The sequence below is a fragment of the Epinephelus fuscoguttatus genome, linkage group LG6, assembly GCF_011397635.1.
Source record: "Epinephelus fuscoguttatus linkage group LG6, E.fuscoguttatus.final_Chr_v1".
Classification (NCBI taxonomy): domain Eukaryota; kingdom Metazoa; phylum Chordata; class Actinopteri; order Perciformes; family Serranidae; genus Epinephelus; species Epinephelus fuscoguttatus.
Genome location: NC_064757.1, coordinates 17,439,029 through 17,454,877, shown reverse-complemented (window position 1 = coordinate 17,454,877; position 15,849 = coordinate 17,439,029). Strand labels below are relative to the sequence as shown.

General features: G+C 42.8%; 1 protein-coding gene across 1 annotated transcript in view; it reads right to left on the bottom strand.

The window, feature by feature from the left end:
- Nucleotides 1–13,729, bottom strand: part of adgra2 (adhesion G protein-coupled receptor A2) — a 48,659-nt gene extending 34,930 nt beyond the window's left edge. The window contains exon 1 of the mRNA XM_049578009.1: nucleotides 12,712–13,729. Coding sequence (XP_049433966.1) covers nucleotides 12,712–13,013 — 302 coding nt within the window. The 5' untranslated portion in view covers nucleotides 13,014–13,729. The remainder of the gene's footprint in view (nucleotides 1–12,711) is intronic.
- Nucleotides 13,730–15,849: the final 2,120 nt, after the last annotated feature.

Genomic DNA, 15,849 nt, shown 5'->3' with positions numbered 1-15,849 from the left:
ACTCACTTAAATTTTTATTAAGGCTTAAAGTTACACACATTTAAGAGCAAGGCCATCTGAGTGACAGGCTGTCTGCGAGGCGTCACCACAGTGAGTCAGATCCACCCTCCAGTACAAATACGGCCACTACTGGCCCCAAAATAACCAAAATGGTGATGGCCAAAATTCTTAAGACTTACGGCTTCAAAACAAGAGTTCACAAGGAACTGGGTGACATCACTGTGGCTACGTCCATCGTTTTATACATTCTATGGTTTGCAGTCCCTGTGCAAAGCTAAGCCAAGCATATGTTGTCACATAAATGAAGGAATCAAATCTATAAAAAATAATGGGGTCTGGGATCAAAGAATATGTGATATTTATATGTGCTGCCCAGGTCCAGAGGAAAACTGGTCTCAAAATGAACAAATGACTGCAGTCTGGAACATGAAGTGTATTCTAATTGAAAGTAGGAGTTCATTGTATGTAACTTCTTTAAAGGTTTCAAAGACAGGCAGTAGTCTGACACTTGCACGCACACACACACACACACACACACACACACACACACACACACACACACACACACACACAGCGCCATGCTGGGTTGGGGCTCCTGTAGTGACAGGCTCTCGGCAGTAATTACTGTGGACCTTCATTAGTGGCCGAGAATTCTGGGTCATGGCATGTCACAGTGTGTGTGTGTGTGTGTGTGTGTGTGTCTGTGTGTGTGTCTGTGTGCATGCGTGTCACTGGTGCATGCAGTAGGTCTGCCGGTAATACAGTGCATACTTTTTATTACACAATTACCAAAGAAAGAGTTTTAGCCAACCAGCTAATATTATTCACTGAATGTGACATAAATAGTTCTGTTTTATTCAAATGTCCCATTAAGTCATGACAGTGTGACATGACAGTCAGGATGCTGAAAGTGAAGCAGCTAAAAGGAATTCAGCCTTCACTGATTTTGTTATTTACATTGGTGCTTTACTGTGATTTGTCAAAATGTGCTCTGTGGAAAAAGGTCTTTTGTTTCCTGAGCCAGCACACACAACTTATGTTTTCATACAGAAAGCATCCTGCCTTAGTTAACTCGAAGAACCATCCAGCACTTTTCACTGCTGTGCTCTTTCCTGTTTTTAGCTGGTTATAAAGACCTTTAAAACACTTCTATGATTATCATTTTTCTCTGCCCACTACTGTTAATGCTAGTGGTTGTTGTCGCTGTTGATGCAGAACAAATTTCCAAGTGAGGACAAACTCTGATTTTTATCAACACAACACCTCAGTGGAAGCTATTATCTGTTTTCCCAATGTTTTTAGTGTACTACTATTGAATGCCTGTCTCCACCATGGACAACAGTGGAAATAAGTCTTAAGCCAACCAAACACTAAAATATCTTACACTCTCACATATTACTCTGTTTATTTGAAATTGCCTGTGTCCTGATTCATTTTAGTAGGTTTTCACATATTTCTGTATTTGGCAGCCTCTGTGTGTAATCTAAAGGCAAGTAATCTACAGTTTAATTTAGATGGAAGATAACATGTTTTGGATAACGTGTTTAATTTTGTCTCCGATGCCTGAGGTTTGGCCAGGCTAAGTGTGGCTTTTTTTTTTTTGTTTATAGTTTTGGGAAAGTAAATTGTCATTTCAGGAAATGTGTGTAAGCGGGCTGTGGAAAGAAATAAAACTGTAAAAAACGTCATATCAGCCAGTTTGTGTCAACCAACAGCAATATAATGAACATGGTGCAGATGGTTTGATTATGTTCACGTTGTTCGCTATAGATTTGCTACTGTTCTGGCTGTGCATGACATATTAAATACAGTTATTAGCATTAATTTCATGGGTTGAGAACAATCCAATTCAATCACATTTATGGTGACAGTTTTGCGATAGGCCTCAGAGGCCTGCATCAGTCAAACCCAGTGTCTCTCTCCTGCTAATGGACACTTCTGCAGAGACAAGAAGAGGAAGGCTGTGAGGGAGGAGGAATGAAAGAGAGCATAAGCAGAGAGATCTCTCAGACTGGGAGGTGGCTGTGTCATCTTTGTTACAATAAGTACTTTATAAGAGGCCTCTAGACTGCGCTGCACTATTCAGCGCTTGGGTCCATCCAAATAGCTTAACCCTTTCATTGTAAGAGGACGGAGAGCCACCTAAGCCAGCGGTCCCAGGAGCCCCTTGCACCCTCTGCCTGTCCTCAGAGAGTCACGGCACTGAGTGCAGCGGAGAGACTAAATGCCCTCGAGCACAACAGGCACTTTAGTAGCAAATGCATGTCAAGATGTGAATGTGCCCATTGTGCCTGACCTACCAGCGGGCTTGTAGCAGCCACCAGGGAACGCTGCCAAGCTACAAGCCCCATTTACCGCCTGTCATGGAATGGAGCATCCATGTAATTGCATGCAAAATATTTTTTGTGAAATCATTTTCGCGAAGCCCTGATTGGGTAATTCAGTCATCAAACGGGGAGCGGAGGCCGAGAGAAGCCACATTAAAGGGTGGAACAGATTCCTGTCATACATGTTAAAGGGACAAATAAATGAGTTAGGTGATTTATAGTATGTGGAGAATCCTGCATTACTGTGCTTTATTATCATGCTTTCCTGCCATGAGGCTATATGGGGAGTGAGCTTCTGCATTTGATATGTGCAACCACTTATTATAGAGTACACTGCATTGTGCTTGGGTTACCAGGCTGGGCCAGGGAGTAAGGCTTTGTGGTTTGTGGCTCTGTGTGTGTGTGTGTGCGCAGATTTAGATGCACAAGTGTGTGACCTATCAGATTTATTTATACGGAAAGTGTGTATGTTTAACTCAATGTGTGTGTGTGTGTGTGTGTGTGTGTGTGTGTGTGTGTGTGTGTGTGCGAATAAGTGGTCCAAAAGCTACTAGTCTAAAATTAAAATCTGGGTTTTTGAAATGTCTCTAATTAGAGAGGGGAGGACTGAAGCCTATTTTGAGAGCTGTGGCCATGCACGCCCTTCCCATATGTGTGTGTGTGCACAGGCAAACAGGCTAACACACACACACACACACACACACACACACACACACACACACACAATACACACATTCGAGAGGAAGGTCCCCCACTTGGAGTCAGTCTTATTAGACAATTCATCGAGTTCTGCTAACAGGAACCGTCCATGAAGTGCGTTTCTTGTGCCGTCTATACACAGTTTACACACAATGAACTTTAAAGACGTAAACAAGTAGCTGCTGTGAATATTAACAACCAGAGAGCGCAAGTTGAAATACCGCCGCCTTACTGTAAAGCTGCAATAAATTATTGTAATATTTAGAGTCAAATACAAGTCAAGACAAACCAAATTGGAAAGTTTATGGCTGCAGAGCAGGAACACAATAGTCAGTTTAATCACTGTCTAAAGTGTTTTTACACATTTAATGAGGCAATTTAGTGAATTTAGCCTTTTCAGACAGCGAGTGGAATGCGGTGTATGCCTGGCTAACATTGTCTCATTGTTCTGTCTCATAACCAGCCTCTGTTTTCTGCTCCTGAGCAAAGACTGCTGGGAAATCAGGCTGTGTTTTTTTACAAAGGGTCGGCCACAATCTTTCTGCCCCAGATAATCTCACGGTGTCTTTCGAGGCATCTGTGAGAAGGTTGTGCTCTTGTTTTGTTGTTTTTTGCTCTTGCTGAGTGACTGCAGTGTATACAGAATCACAATTCACATCATACAAATGCTCATCACTGTGCGTCAACCAATTTTGACACCAGAATTTGAACAACCATAAAGCATGTGTTAACAAAATATGGCAGACCAACATGCTTTCCAAAGAATAATTTGATTTCAGCTGAAGGAGTACACACTGATACTGTATCTTTAAACAGTGGTTTACTCCATCAACACAGATTTTAATAAAGCTTATTGCTTTATTTCACAACTGGCTCTGTCCCTTTGACTGAAGCTGTAAGCCAACTCATATTTATAGAAGAAGCAATGGATAAAACAACTGCCCTGACAGATTTTTAATATCCTGTGGTTCTGTGTGACAGTAATAGCATACTCAACATTAAAATGGTTTGGAGTGATAGTGAAGAAATTGTGAAGATGATTTGTTGTCAGTTGGTTTACATGTAATCAGAACCACACACATCCATATTGATCAACTAAATACTAAAATTGGATATATTTCAGCCGCTTTTATGCCATCAAATGTGGGTGTGTTCAACCAAAATATGATCTTTTTCTAAAAATAACCAAGTGATTTTTGTCCCTAATTCCAACCACATCCACAGAGTTGTTGAGAAACTTAAAGTTTCAGTGTATCCAATACAAAATAATGTACAAACGTAACATATCTGTGAGTTGTAAAAACATTCAATATGAACATTTTTTCTGGCAGCTGGGTCGATATGTGAGTACACTGCCTTTATTTGTTGCTGTAAGCTCGAAAATGTGAGCGCCAGTGTGAGACTGGTAGCTCGAAATCTGTGTGATTGATTAAAGCTTGTGTTTCATGATACAGCTACGAAATGTTTCTCTCTTCTGATGCCTAAAGAAAGCTTTGCAATAAGCAAAAATAATACTATATATATATATATATATAAAATACTATATCTAGCGGCAACTCTAAAATCTACTACGAAACATGTTGTATCTCATTTGTTTAATAAGAACACAAACCAAAATGTAAAAACAATTACCGTTACCCCTAGACAGAGATTTTTCATGCTGTCTTTATATGAGCTAAGCTGATCTTCTCATCTAACCTTTGCCAAAAAAAAAGCAAATAAAGCATTCCTCCCAACTATATTCAACAGGGAGCCAAAGTGATACCAAAACCTGAGGATTATAAACCTTATTCAAAATCCCATTTACTTCAGTAATATCTCAAATAACTAACGTTCCAGCCTGGGTACATAACCTTGCTCAGTATAATCAGTAAGCGGTGTGGTTCACTCCATGCCTCTAAATGGATCGTATTTTAAATAGAATAATATAAAATATTTTTTACCAAATATTTCTGCTTTTAGGGTGCCATTAAAATACACCATTTCACATTTAGTCCTAGGTCATCGTAGGTTAAACGAAACAGCTCGACAATAGTGCAGAGTCCACAAGTGAGCTGAGGAGTTGCTGATCAACTCAGAGCCTGTTTATAGTTCGTATTAACATGTGTCTTGGGTGATCAGGTCACAAGTGGACAGCGCTGTATACAAGTGTCAACAATCATCAAGACATATCATAATCCGGTCACTTAAACTACTTGCTGAAGTGGCCTGGGATGCATTTTACTACATAACTTTTGCAGTGTAAACGTTAATTTGTCCTGATGTGTCCCCATCATGGACTAAGTCATCAGCACAGAACGTGGTGGTTGTCTTGGTGACAACTAAGTCTCTATAAATTGCCCATTTTACAATGAGTTGGATGAAGTGCTGCTTGATCATCCAGCGTTTTGTCCTGTAGAAAAAGACATTGTGGATTCTGTTGACAGTGATATCTCCAGCTGTACAGACACAACTGCTAACATGACGAGCGAGCAGCTGGCGAGACTGTGGACATAATAACTGTGTGCGAGGTCCTTTGACCTTCTAGCGTAAGTAACGTAGGCAGTAACAAAATCCAAACACAAGTGGCCAGCTGAAGATATATGATAGACGCAGGTGTAACACATATTAATACCAGGTATAAACAGGCTCTCAAACATGTCTGTAATGACACAAAGACAGGATGGTGGAGAAGACAGCAGGGATTATAGCTAAAATGTCTGAAAAATTATGTAGGCCTATGAAACAGTGGCATAGGCATCCATATTGCTGTGCTGGGAAATTTTTATGGGAGTTGTACTTTTTTATATGCTGACAAATTTAATATAGCTTCACTTTTTTTTAATTATGAAGGTTTAAAAAACTAATAGCAAAGGCTGTAGGATGCCAAGATAGCTTGTCCTAAAATATGGATACTGATCTCCAGGAACATGGTAATATTTTCTGAAAGGTTGATTAAAGAAATGCTCAGTGAGAGACTGCTCTTGTTCAGTCTGTGCTTATTGTTGTTTCAAAAACTGTATGCATCTGTACCCGCTCTCTGACTCTGCAGATAGAGTCGCACTTCTTATGTTGATTGATATTATTAATGTGTTATAGGTGGAGTAAATCTGTTTAACCCAAGAGTAATCAAAAAGTAATCTAAGTTACTCTGAATACATTAGTGAGTTCCTGAAATTCAGTAGATGACCAACTATTGTCATTAGTTCTCAAGAGAATACATAACGGAAACACACACACACTCACACTGAAGCCACAGGCATTCCCACTATAGACACCCATTATCTCCGTCTGTATCCATGTGTTGTCGACCCAGAGCAGGAACTCTGGGGGCCGCTGTGGTCAGACAGGGGGGAGAGGGAAGTTAGCACTGGCAAAGAAAAGTCAAAGTCAGGCATTTTTGGAGTAAGATAAGAAGAGAGCGGCACGAAAGGAAAAACTAAAATAACAAAAAGCCACTTGGGGGTATGAGATTACTGTGACAACACATCTCTCTGTTTTTGCCAGGTTTTGAAATATCGCAGCCTTTTAATCAACAAACACAATGAGGTGATAAGTGAAATACACATTCATCATCCAAACGGACAGGAAGTTACAGTACAGCACAGTAGGTGTGTGGAGATGTCCCACTCCAGTTATGTATCCTTGACCTCCAAGGGCACAGTAAAACCCTGGGCTTGTGTGGCATTGGCAGGTGCTGCAGCTGAATATGAAGCTCGGAGTATCCAGTGTCAGGCCTTTGTTTGCTTTTTTGATTTATTGCTGACCACTGCCCCACCTAACATGTGCGAAGGAGAGCCCACTCCCCCTCCTCTCAACACCTTTCCCCACACAAATAAACCCTATCGCTGCAGGAATGCCTGGGGTCCAAACGCTCTCCCCGCTATTGGAATTCTCCCTGCTGATAAGATGACTGTTTAGGATGTTTCATCGACATACTCCCGTCTCAACACATACTGACTCACAGACCCAACATAAACCACCGACACATCTGCTGGCCCTTTGGTATCCGTCCGCACTTGGGCCACAAGTAAGAGACCGAAGATGTGACTCAGAAAATAAAATAGTGATTAAAGGGAGTGCGGATTCATACTGTAGCCAATCGATGATACTGATGAGGTGAGTTGGCTTTGAGTGAACAGAGACACAGAGGACTCATCAATTTCAGTAAACGATAACAGACTGTGTGATAGTTGGTCATATGAAACCATAATTAATACAGAGAAACCAGACAAATGGGAGGTGAAAGGAATACTTCCTCCCACAAAGACCATTAGTGCGACACCACGTGTTTCCTTGACCTTGTGAAGAAAACTTTGTTCTTCTCATATGCCTCCACATTGAATGGAAAATCCAAAAGAGGCAAACATTCTTCATGAACTGAAGTAACCAGGGGTCGGTCAGAAACAATATGAAAGCATCCATTTACAAACTCTCACACAACTCATGCAGTATAATCCAGGTGTTTTTTATCCAGTTGTTCGCTCAGCACTTCCCAAACACATGCATTTTCACTAAAACTTTCTATTTTTAAAACATTACGATTTAAAACAGACTCACGCACGGCCAAGTTGTGTGCTTGGGCACACGCATCCTTAAGCAGAGCTCATATGCATGTGTTTGCTCAGGCATGCTCAGGTCGAGCTACTCAGAGGTGGAAGTGTTTTATATTGTAACGTTTTTAGCGAAACCGCATGTGTTTGGGAAGTAATAAGCGTAGGAATGAATAAATGAGACTTGGATTATACTGCCTAAGTTGTTGCAGAGTTTCTAAAAGGATGTTTTTGATGTAGTTTTACTGTTGTTAAAAGTGGTCCCAATCGACTTCAATTCATGAAGAATGTTTGCCTTTATTGGATTCTCCGTTCACCATGGACACATGAAAGAAAAACACATTTTTCATCATGAATTCAAGAAACACATGAGTGAATAATTGATGTACAAATGGTCATTTTGCGAGTGAAGTGTTCTCTGAAGAGTAAACACAAGGCTGTCCTCTCCATCAAAAGCTCCTGTTAGTATTCTTAAAATAAGCACATTCAGCTTGCTGAGAGTGAGATGAGAACATTGATACCACTCTGTCAGTCTGGTAAATATAAAGCTACGGCTGGTAAGCTTAGCTTAGCACAAAGACTGGAGATGGGGAAACAGCTGCTGTAGCCTGGCTTCGCCTGATGGTCACAAAATCAGACTAGATTGCAAAGAAAATGGAAAATTTTACAATGATCTATTAATATCATCCAGGAAAATGATCATAATAAATATAATGAGGCATCACTCAACATGAAAACAGCCCGTCCTTATAGCAGCTGTTTTCAACAACAACTCAAATTCCAAGTTTTGTTGTTGAAACTGTCAACTGTTTCTGTGAGTGAAACTGTCTTAGAGGATCTTAAAATGCTGTCAAACGTATCTCTCTAAAGCCAAGTGTCAAGCTTTTAACTGCCTCTCACAGGACGCCAACAGCTGCTCAAGAAGACAGTGAAATGCAGTTGAAAGCTTCAGAAAGCTAAGATGTTTGACTTCATCATTTTGTGTCACAAATGTAACCTTCATGAATACAAGCTATCAGACCGTAGCAGCTGTCACTTTCATGGTGCCCATGTTGTGTAAGTAGCAAATGTACTTTCACCCATCTGTGCACTCATGGTTGTGTAGATCTCCAAATGAGGTGTGGTCAGGAGCATTGTTGACGCACAGCTATTTTGAGGCAGCAGAAAGCGATTGCATCATTGACCAATAAAAACCTGGTCTTAAGTCAATGGTGCAGTATTTTCCTACTATTTAAAATTCACATTATTTAGATTCTGTTTACTCTGTCAAGTTTATAACCACAGCTCACTGCTCTCACTGCATTCCTCTCAGCAGGAAACCACTTGCTTCTCCAATTTGCCAAATCCGCCACGTAAATTGCAGGCACACCTGGCTTTTAAAAACACTCTGATTGGTTGGATTCATGGTAAGCCCAAAACACACCTATAATTAATAAAGGACTAAATACAACTCCTTTGCCCCTTGTGCCTGACTTTGCACCCAGATTATGTGCAAAATATGGAGCAACAAGCAAAAGTGAGGTCGGACACGCCCTAGATGCACTTGTGCCATGCACTTTGGACTATGTGCTATGGATTATTTAAATTGGGCCCATAGTGTGTTAATAAGTGAGTGTTAGAGCTGCTTCTAGGCAGATTTTGTCACCTTAAGACCAAGCAGGCAGGCCGTTTCCTCCCGTTTTCAGTTTTTATGCTAAGCTAAGCTAACTCACTGCTAGCTGTAGCTTTAGTGTAGAGACATGAGTGTATTAACTGCTGCTTTAAAGAGCAAGCTAACACTAAGCTCAGGTCATTGTTCAGCAATGCAACCTCCCAGTATGAACTGGAACTTTTACAACTGTTCATTTACAACAGTGACCCTTACTGATAAAAATATTACTGCCCTAGTTGAAATATTTTTATCTTGAACCCCTGACTACCAGCCAGCAACACTGACACACTGGGATCAAGCGCGACCGTGCAGGGAGCAACTGTCTTGCGTAGCAGCTGTCTTGGGTGAGGGGGGCATCGGGCCAAGGACGGGCACACTGACCCCCCACCCTGAGCATCTGTGCCCACTCATTCAGACCTGGCACCCACTGAGCCAAAGCCATCAGTCACCGACGACGATGACAACAAAATACACCAAGGGAGGAGTACAGTTTTGACTCGGCTAAAAAACCACAAGCTATGAGACACCAGCGTATTCACACATAGACTGCCACTGTACATTCTCTTCATTTGTCTGTTATCCATTAAAACATTAAAACAAGCACAGCTGCCACCACTGTGCTGAGAAAGGAATTATTGCTCTGTGTGTTTAGGGGCTATAGGCTGAGTGTGTATGATATGTATCCATTTTTTTCCATCACCAAAATAACAAAAGTTCCTCTTTCACACAGAAAAGACTAATAATAATAGAGACATGGAGCAATGCTTTGGAAGTGGAGCTATGCCGCTACTCCTCCTCCTCCTCCTCCCTCTCACCCCAGTGTCGAAGATCTGTTAGTCAGGGGCTGGGGAGTTTTCAGTCTCCAGGGGCACATCCCTCTGAACCGCCTGCCAAGCTTCTCCTCTCCCTCCTCCATCCTCTCTCTCTTACTCTGCTCTCGTTCTTTGTTCCCCTCTTGATTCCCTCTTCCTACTTCTTCTCCTCCACATGCTCAACTTTCTCCTTCACTTTAGCCTCCTTTCAGCTTCCATCATTTATTCCTTCTTTCCCCTCAACAACAGTGCTTTTCGCTTTCACACTCTTATCTATTTTCCCCCTCTCTACCCTTCCGCTCCTCTTCCTCTCCCAGCAATCCAGCTCCTTCGCAGCCGTGCATAATTAGGCCTAAACACAAGCCTGCGCAGGCTCACATCTGGAAGGAGTTTAGACATGGCAGTTTCCTACCAGGACGACTAAATATTTAGGTTGAGAGTTACTGCGTGTGGATGAACTCATGATAGAGGGGGTGGGAAGGGGAGAGAAATGGGGATCTGGAGATAAAGTAAAAGAGGGAAAGTGGGACAAGAAGTCTGGAGTTCATGGCGAGGAGGGCTGAGAATAGCATGATGCATCATTAAACTTGTGATAAGTGTGAGTTTATAGAAACGGTGCAGTGTATAATCTGACACCGTAAGGTAATCAAAGTGCAGAAATGGTGCTGACGAGCCGGAGGAGGAGGTGATAATATTAGGGTGACTGGTTGCTCCTTTATGGCTGGCAGGAACAACAAACAGCCAACTAATAGTTTTAATAAACAAATCCCCATTGGGATTTCCCATGAGGCTGAGGGGCCTCAGCTGGAATGTTCACAGGGGCCAGCTGTTGTGCATTACATGTAGCAGCCGGCCCCGGAAGCCCTGGGCCTGGTGTCCTCCAGCCTTTGCCTGCTCAGCATGAAGGAGAGCATTCCTCCAGGCTGCCCCAGGAGAGAGGGCAGCGGGGCTGGCCGTCAGGCCGTCCGATATGGGGAGGGACCGAGGTGGTGAAGGGCACAGGGAAAGCTCCCCTGCTGCACCTGGGATACTGTCTGCAGTCTCTGAGCGGACTGAGGAATGTCAGGAATAACACGAATATCAACACAGCTTCTCACATTCCACATCTGGAGCTAATGTCATGAGCAACGATGGGAGCATGGGCGCTTGAGGAGCTCACCAAATCATCAGGAAAATGAACTTTCCAGACACCAGAGTTCCCAGGAAAGGTAAAGGTAAAATGGTGGATTATCGTCAGAAGCATTTGCTCGTGGTGCACGGGTTCGTAAAAGTGTATCAGAATGCTAAACATCTGTATAAAAACAACTCAACCAAAATTAGTAGATGTGGGGATGGAAGATTATCTTCAATCACCTCGACCACTGCCACCCTAGTCTCTTTTTCCCCCTTCTGGTTTCCAGCAATGTGTTCCCCAGATGTTTATTCTTCCTTTATTAAGCAAGAAACATAAGGCCCTATAAATGGAGTGCTGGCTGGCTTTAGCTCTCCTGGGGCATAAATCCCCTTACTTTACCTCATATGCTCGCTGCAGTGGGGTAGTTGAACAAGTTTTTTTTTTTTTTTTTTTACTGTGCCCATGTGCAGCTAGCACTTCTCCCACTGGGTCAAAGTACAGACACAGTAACATACTGTGGGAACGAGCAACGTCTTGAGAAAGTCTGAGCAGCTGTGAAGAAAATGAACAGAAACACCCAAAAATATGTGACACTGATAGATTGGTAGTCCATCCGTCATTGACGATAGTGTGTTTTGGCCCGTAATGTGGCCCTTTTAAGTTTTGTCCAAACATAAATAACTGTAATTAAAATACATCACACTAAACTGGCCAAGGATCATTGCTGTCTAGGTCTCTCCAAATAGTTTTGGTGTTTTCTTTCCTCGCCAGAAGACGATTGTGAGACTGGGTGTTACGGTATTAAAAGTAGAAGCCAACCCACCAGTAAAGCAAAGAGTCTGATAAAAAATACTCAAAATGTGTTTCTGTTTATCCTAGTTTTGCAAGGCCAAGTCAGCTGGACCATGTGCACAGGGTGGTGGTGGTGGTGGTGGTGGTGGTGGGAGAAAGAGGGAGCTGAGCTTGGCTGGGTCAGAGTCAAATTTAAAGTGACAGAGTTGTGTCAAAGAGGCAGGGCTGGATGATGGCTACAGTCAGCCTGCCCTCTCGCTGATCTTCATAATGCCTCTCAGAGAGGCGACGCTCAGCCCTCCACTACAGAGTTAAACTAGATCAAGATGTAAACTTCTGACCTAACAAGCCTTATTACTGCAGCGAGTCCTCAATACAGTTAAACCTAAGGTCATGGGTTCAGAGTCATGGGTGTGTGGGCCTGATCCAAACACTGTACCCTCACTTTGTTTTGTATGTATTTCTGGCAAAATGCACTATTGAAACTAAACATTCACCCTGTTAAAGCTCATGATGTAACGTGGAAACACTGTGGATCCACAGCCAATGATAGTTCATGCTTACTGTAACTATGTCAGCTTAAAATGGAGCATGACTGGTTGATTCTTATAAAACATCTTTATGAGATGTTACTGCTGTCATACCAGAGGACATGCATGTCACCATAATGTAAGGTTACCATGTGATCTCACCACTCAATGCCACACACACAGCCTGCAGCACAGGATGATCATATAGTGATATATGATTAGTTCAAAGGTTACTATTAACTGTTCCAACTCACAGAGTGACGGTCCTGTTGGGCAGCAAGCCGGCATCCGGAGGTTCAGTCAGCTCCTCTTTGCTGCAGCTGACCCGTCTCCCCACAGCCTGGACACCGTGCGCTTTGGACCGCTCGTCCGTGCAGCTGCAGCCGCTGGTGGTGGCGAGCAATCCGGGACAAGCCTGGGAAAGCCTCGGCTCGGAGGCGGACAGCAGGAGCAGCATCAGTACCAGACGCCCCGGCAGCAGAGGGATGCCAACGCCGGGCGCAAACATTGTCCTTCGGCTGGATCTCACCTCAGCTGCACCCCCGCCTCCAGTCATCCCATATCTCCACCATGAAGCTTTCAGAGGGCGCAAGGGGGGGAAGAGGAAACAAAATGATCTTGAATGAGGTCTTGAATGAATGGTAAACTTGGAGAACCCTCAACAATGGACACGCATCATCCGGTCATTTCAGAAATATTCAGCACCCTTGATTTTCCAAGAGTGTCCCGTTATGTCATGGCAGCGCGGGCGCACAACTCCCTTTGGTCCAAATAAATTCAAGGGATGTGTGAGTTCATCCAAATGTCCTCAATTCCTATAAGCATGCGTCGTATTCTGACTTGAAAAGTTGTTGCTTGTATTAATTACCTTGAGAGATTCACATCACCTCGGGATACCCAGATTACCGTTGTGTCCTAGTCTAAAATTAATCCAGGAGTTGATGGTTTTCACGACTGTGCAGTCACTCCCACATCATCTATATGAAGAAGTAAAGAAAAAAAAAGTATATCCTCAAGCTTTTGTCAGTTGTTTCGCTGCTTTTAAAAGTTTTCCTCTCTGTTTCCCGATCCCGGAGCGCGGCGTGAAGACTTCTCTCTCATGCGCAAATTTAAATGAATTTAAACAGTGTTAGTTCGGACACGAAGTGAGCTTGTCGTGATCGGCTCCTGTGTAATTCCCAAAATCTAGCGGTTTTGCCTGCTTGCTTCTGTCACACTCAAACTCACTTTAGTTTCTACCCCAAGTGCGCCCATTCCGTCTGCGTCTGCGCTCTGGTCCCCGCGGTCCTAGCGCATCCAGCCCAGCCCAGGGAAGAGCGTGCACATGTGACCAGGGGGAAACCCACCTGAAGTCACTTCACACCTTCTTCAAACTTCAAGACACAGCCCAGGATGCTATTGTATGTACTGTAGGTGACCTAAATTATATGGTAAAAACAAAGCATACAGTTTGTTGCAGACTCTTTTGCAGCTACAGTCCCTATAAATATAAATACACATTACGTCATCTTTTGTAAATGAATAAAGACTTACTGCCTTATTATCATGTATCCTTAATGGCTTTGTAAGATAAAGGCTGATAACAGTAAATTAAATGTGTCACTCTGCAGATGGCATGACCCTACTGCTCACTTACACAGTAAAAAAAACAACACGCAAACTCTATGATGTCACAAAGATAAAATATTATGGAATAAAGAAGACGAGCATGGATGCATTTTTGATTAATGGAAGAGTTTATGGCTGTATAATATTGTTTCAATGCCACATTGCTGTTGCTTTGTTGCTTTTTGTTGTGCTGTTTGCATCCAGGCTGCAGCAGACAGGAAGGTCTTCATTTCTGCGCGCCTGCATCGGGAGAGTAAACTGAAGTTATGAATGAATGCTGAGGGTCTCTGGTGTATTGTTTGTTTCTGCAGATCAAAAGGCCTCTCATTCAATCAGCGGGGAGGAGGGGAAGTCTTTTAAAGATACACTTCTATATTGTTGCTGCAGACAGACTTAAAGCAGCACAAAGAAAGGAAAGTTTGATGTTGAGAATAAAATGAGACTGAGCTGTCATGTTGTAGGAGGTAACTTTATGACGTCATGAGTGCAAGGACAGGTTTTTAACCAAAAAAAAAGAGCATTAAACAGTTAAATTCCTACATTCTGGTGAATTTCCATGCACCAAGTTTCCTATTGTTTTATGGTGTAAATGTCGAAATACAAGCCCCCTTATGTTTTTATCAAGTTCTAAGTATTGAGGGGGATGTGTCCCCTGCATCCCCCAGTGATGATGGCCACGGCTGGAGGTCAGTGAAAGTTCCCTCTAAGTTGCCTCTGGATACATTTTGCAGTTCTACCAAGCTGAACCTGAACAAGCACCGAGGCTCAATTCAAAGTAAACTGAGAGTGCAAGTTTTGTTCTTTGCACACCATGTGCTGTTTCTCTTGTCAAGGTGTAATATATATGTAGATCTGCTGCACGTTGATACTTCCAGAGAAGAATATTCCAATAACTCAAATCTTTTGCTGAAAGAATAATATTTTCTAAAATATGACTTTTTCCCCCCTGAAAGAATCACACACAGTCCAAAAAATACAGAGGATCATAAACTTCCTCAAGGTCTCCTTTTCACATTTTTTGCCTGTGTGTATGGAAAGTTCCCAAAATCCAGTGCTGGACTCGATGGATTTCTGTTTTAAAAATACTTTTTTGATATACGAGAGGCCCGGGAGGATGGAGGCTGTAGCGATTCAAATCTGGAGAGCATTTCAAAATATGAGAAGGTGAACCAGAAAAGCTTTTGAAAGGGGACTTTATGCAATTGGGCTTGACATGTGTTCACTGACATATCCAAACTGCAGGCACCTCAGTCATGCGAGCATGCCCAGCAGTATAATGGTGCACTGTGCTCTGACCCGCACAGTGGACCCCGGGTTTGTTATTCCTGTATATGATACTGTACACTGGAGCAGGCTCAGAAAGCCAGCATGATTATTGAAAGAAAGCACAAGGAGTGGATGGGTGCCTGCTCAGCAACGAAACAGAGGGCTGTTTATCCAAGCTGTTAAATAAGGCTTCAAGTACAACACCCCCCTCCAACTCCACACGGCCCAAATCTCTCTCTCATCTGGAGAGCACAGTTTCCATTTAAAATGTCACGTCCCAAACTGCACATTACATCAAATTGTACTTAATGGCATCCAGACAAACTTTAATGTCGTTCCAACATTTTCTCTCAATGCACCCCGCAGCCCCCCTTGCTCCTTATAGCCAAGCAGGCAATCTCTCCTTCTCCCTGTTCCACATCTGGACTCCATTCCAGGTGGGGAATTGAGAAAGAGGAGAACACAGGGAAGGAAAGGTGGAACGCAGAGAGGCTCAGAAAGCAGAATGTCTTAGGGGA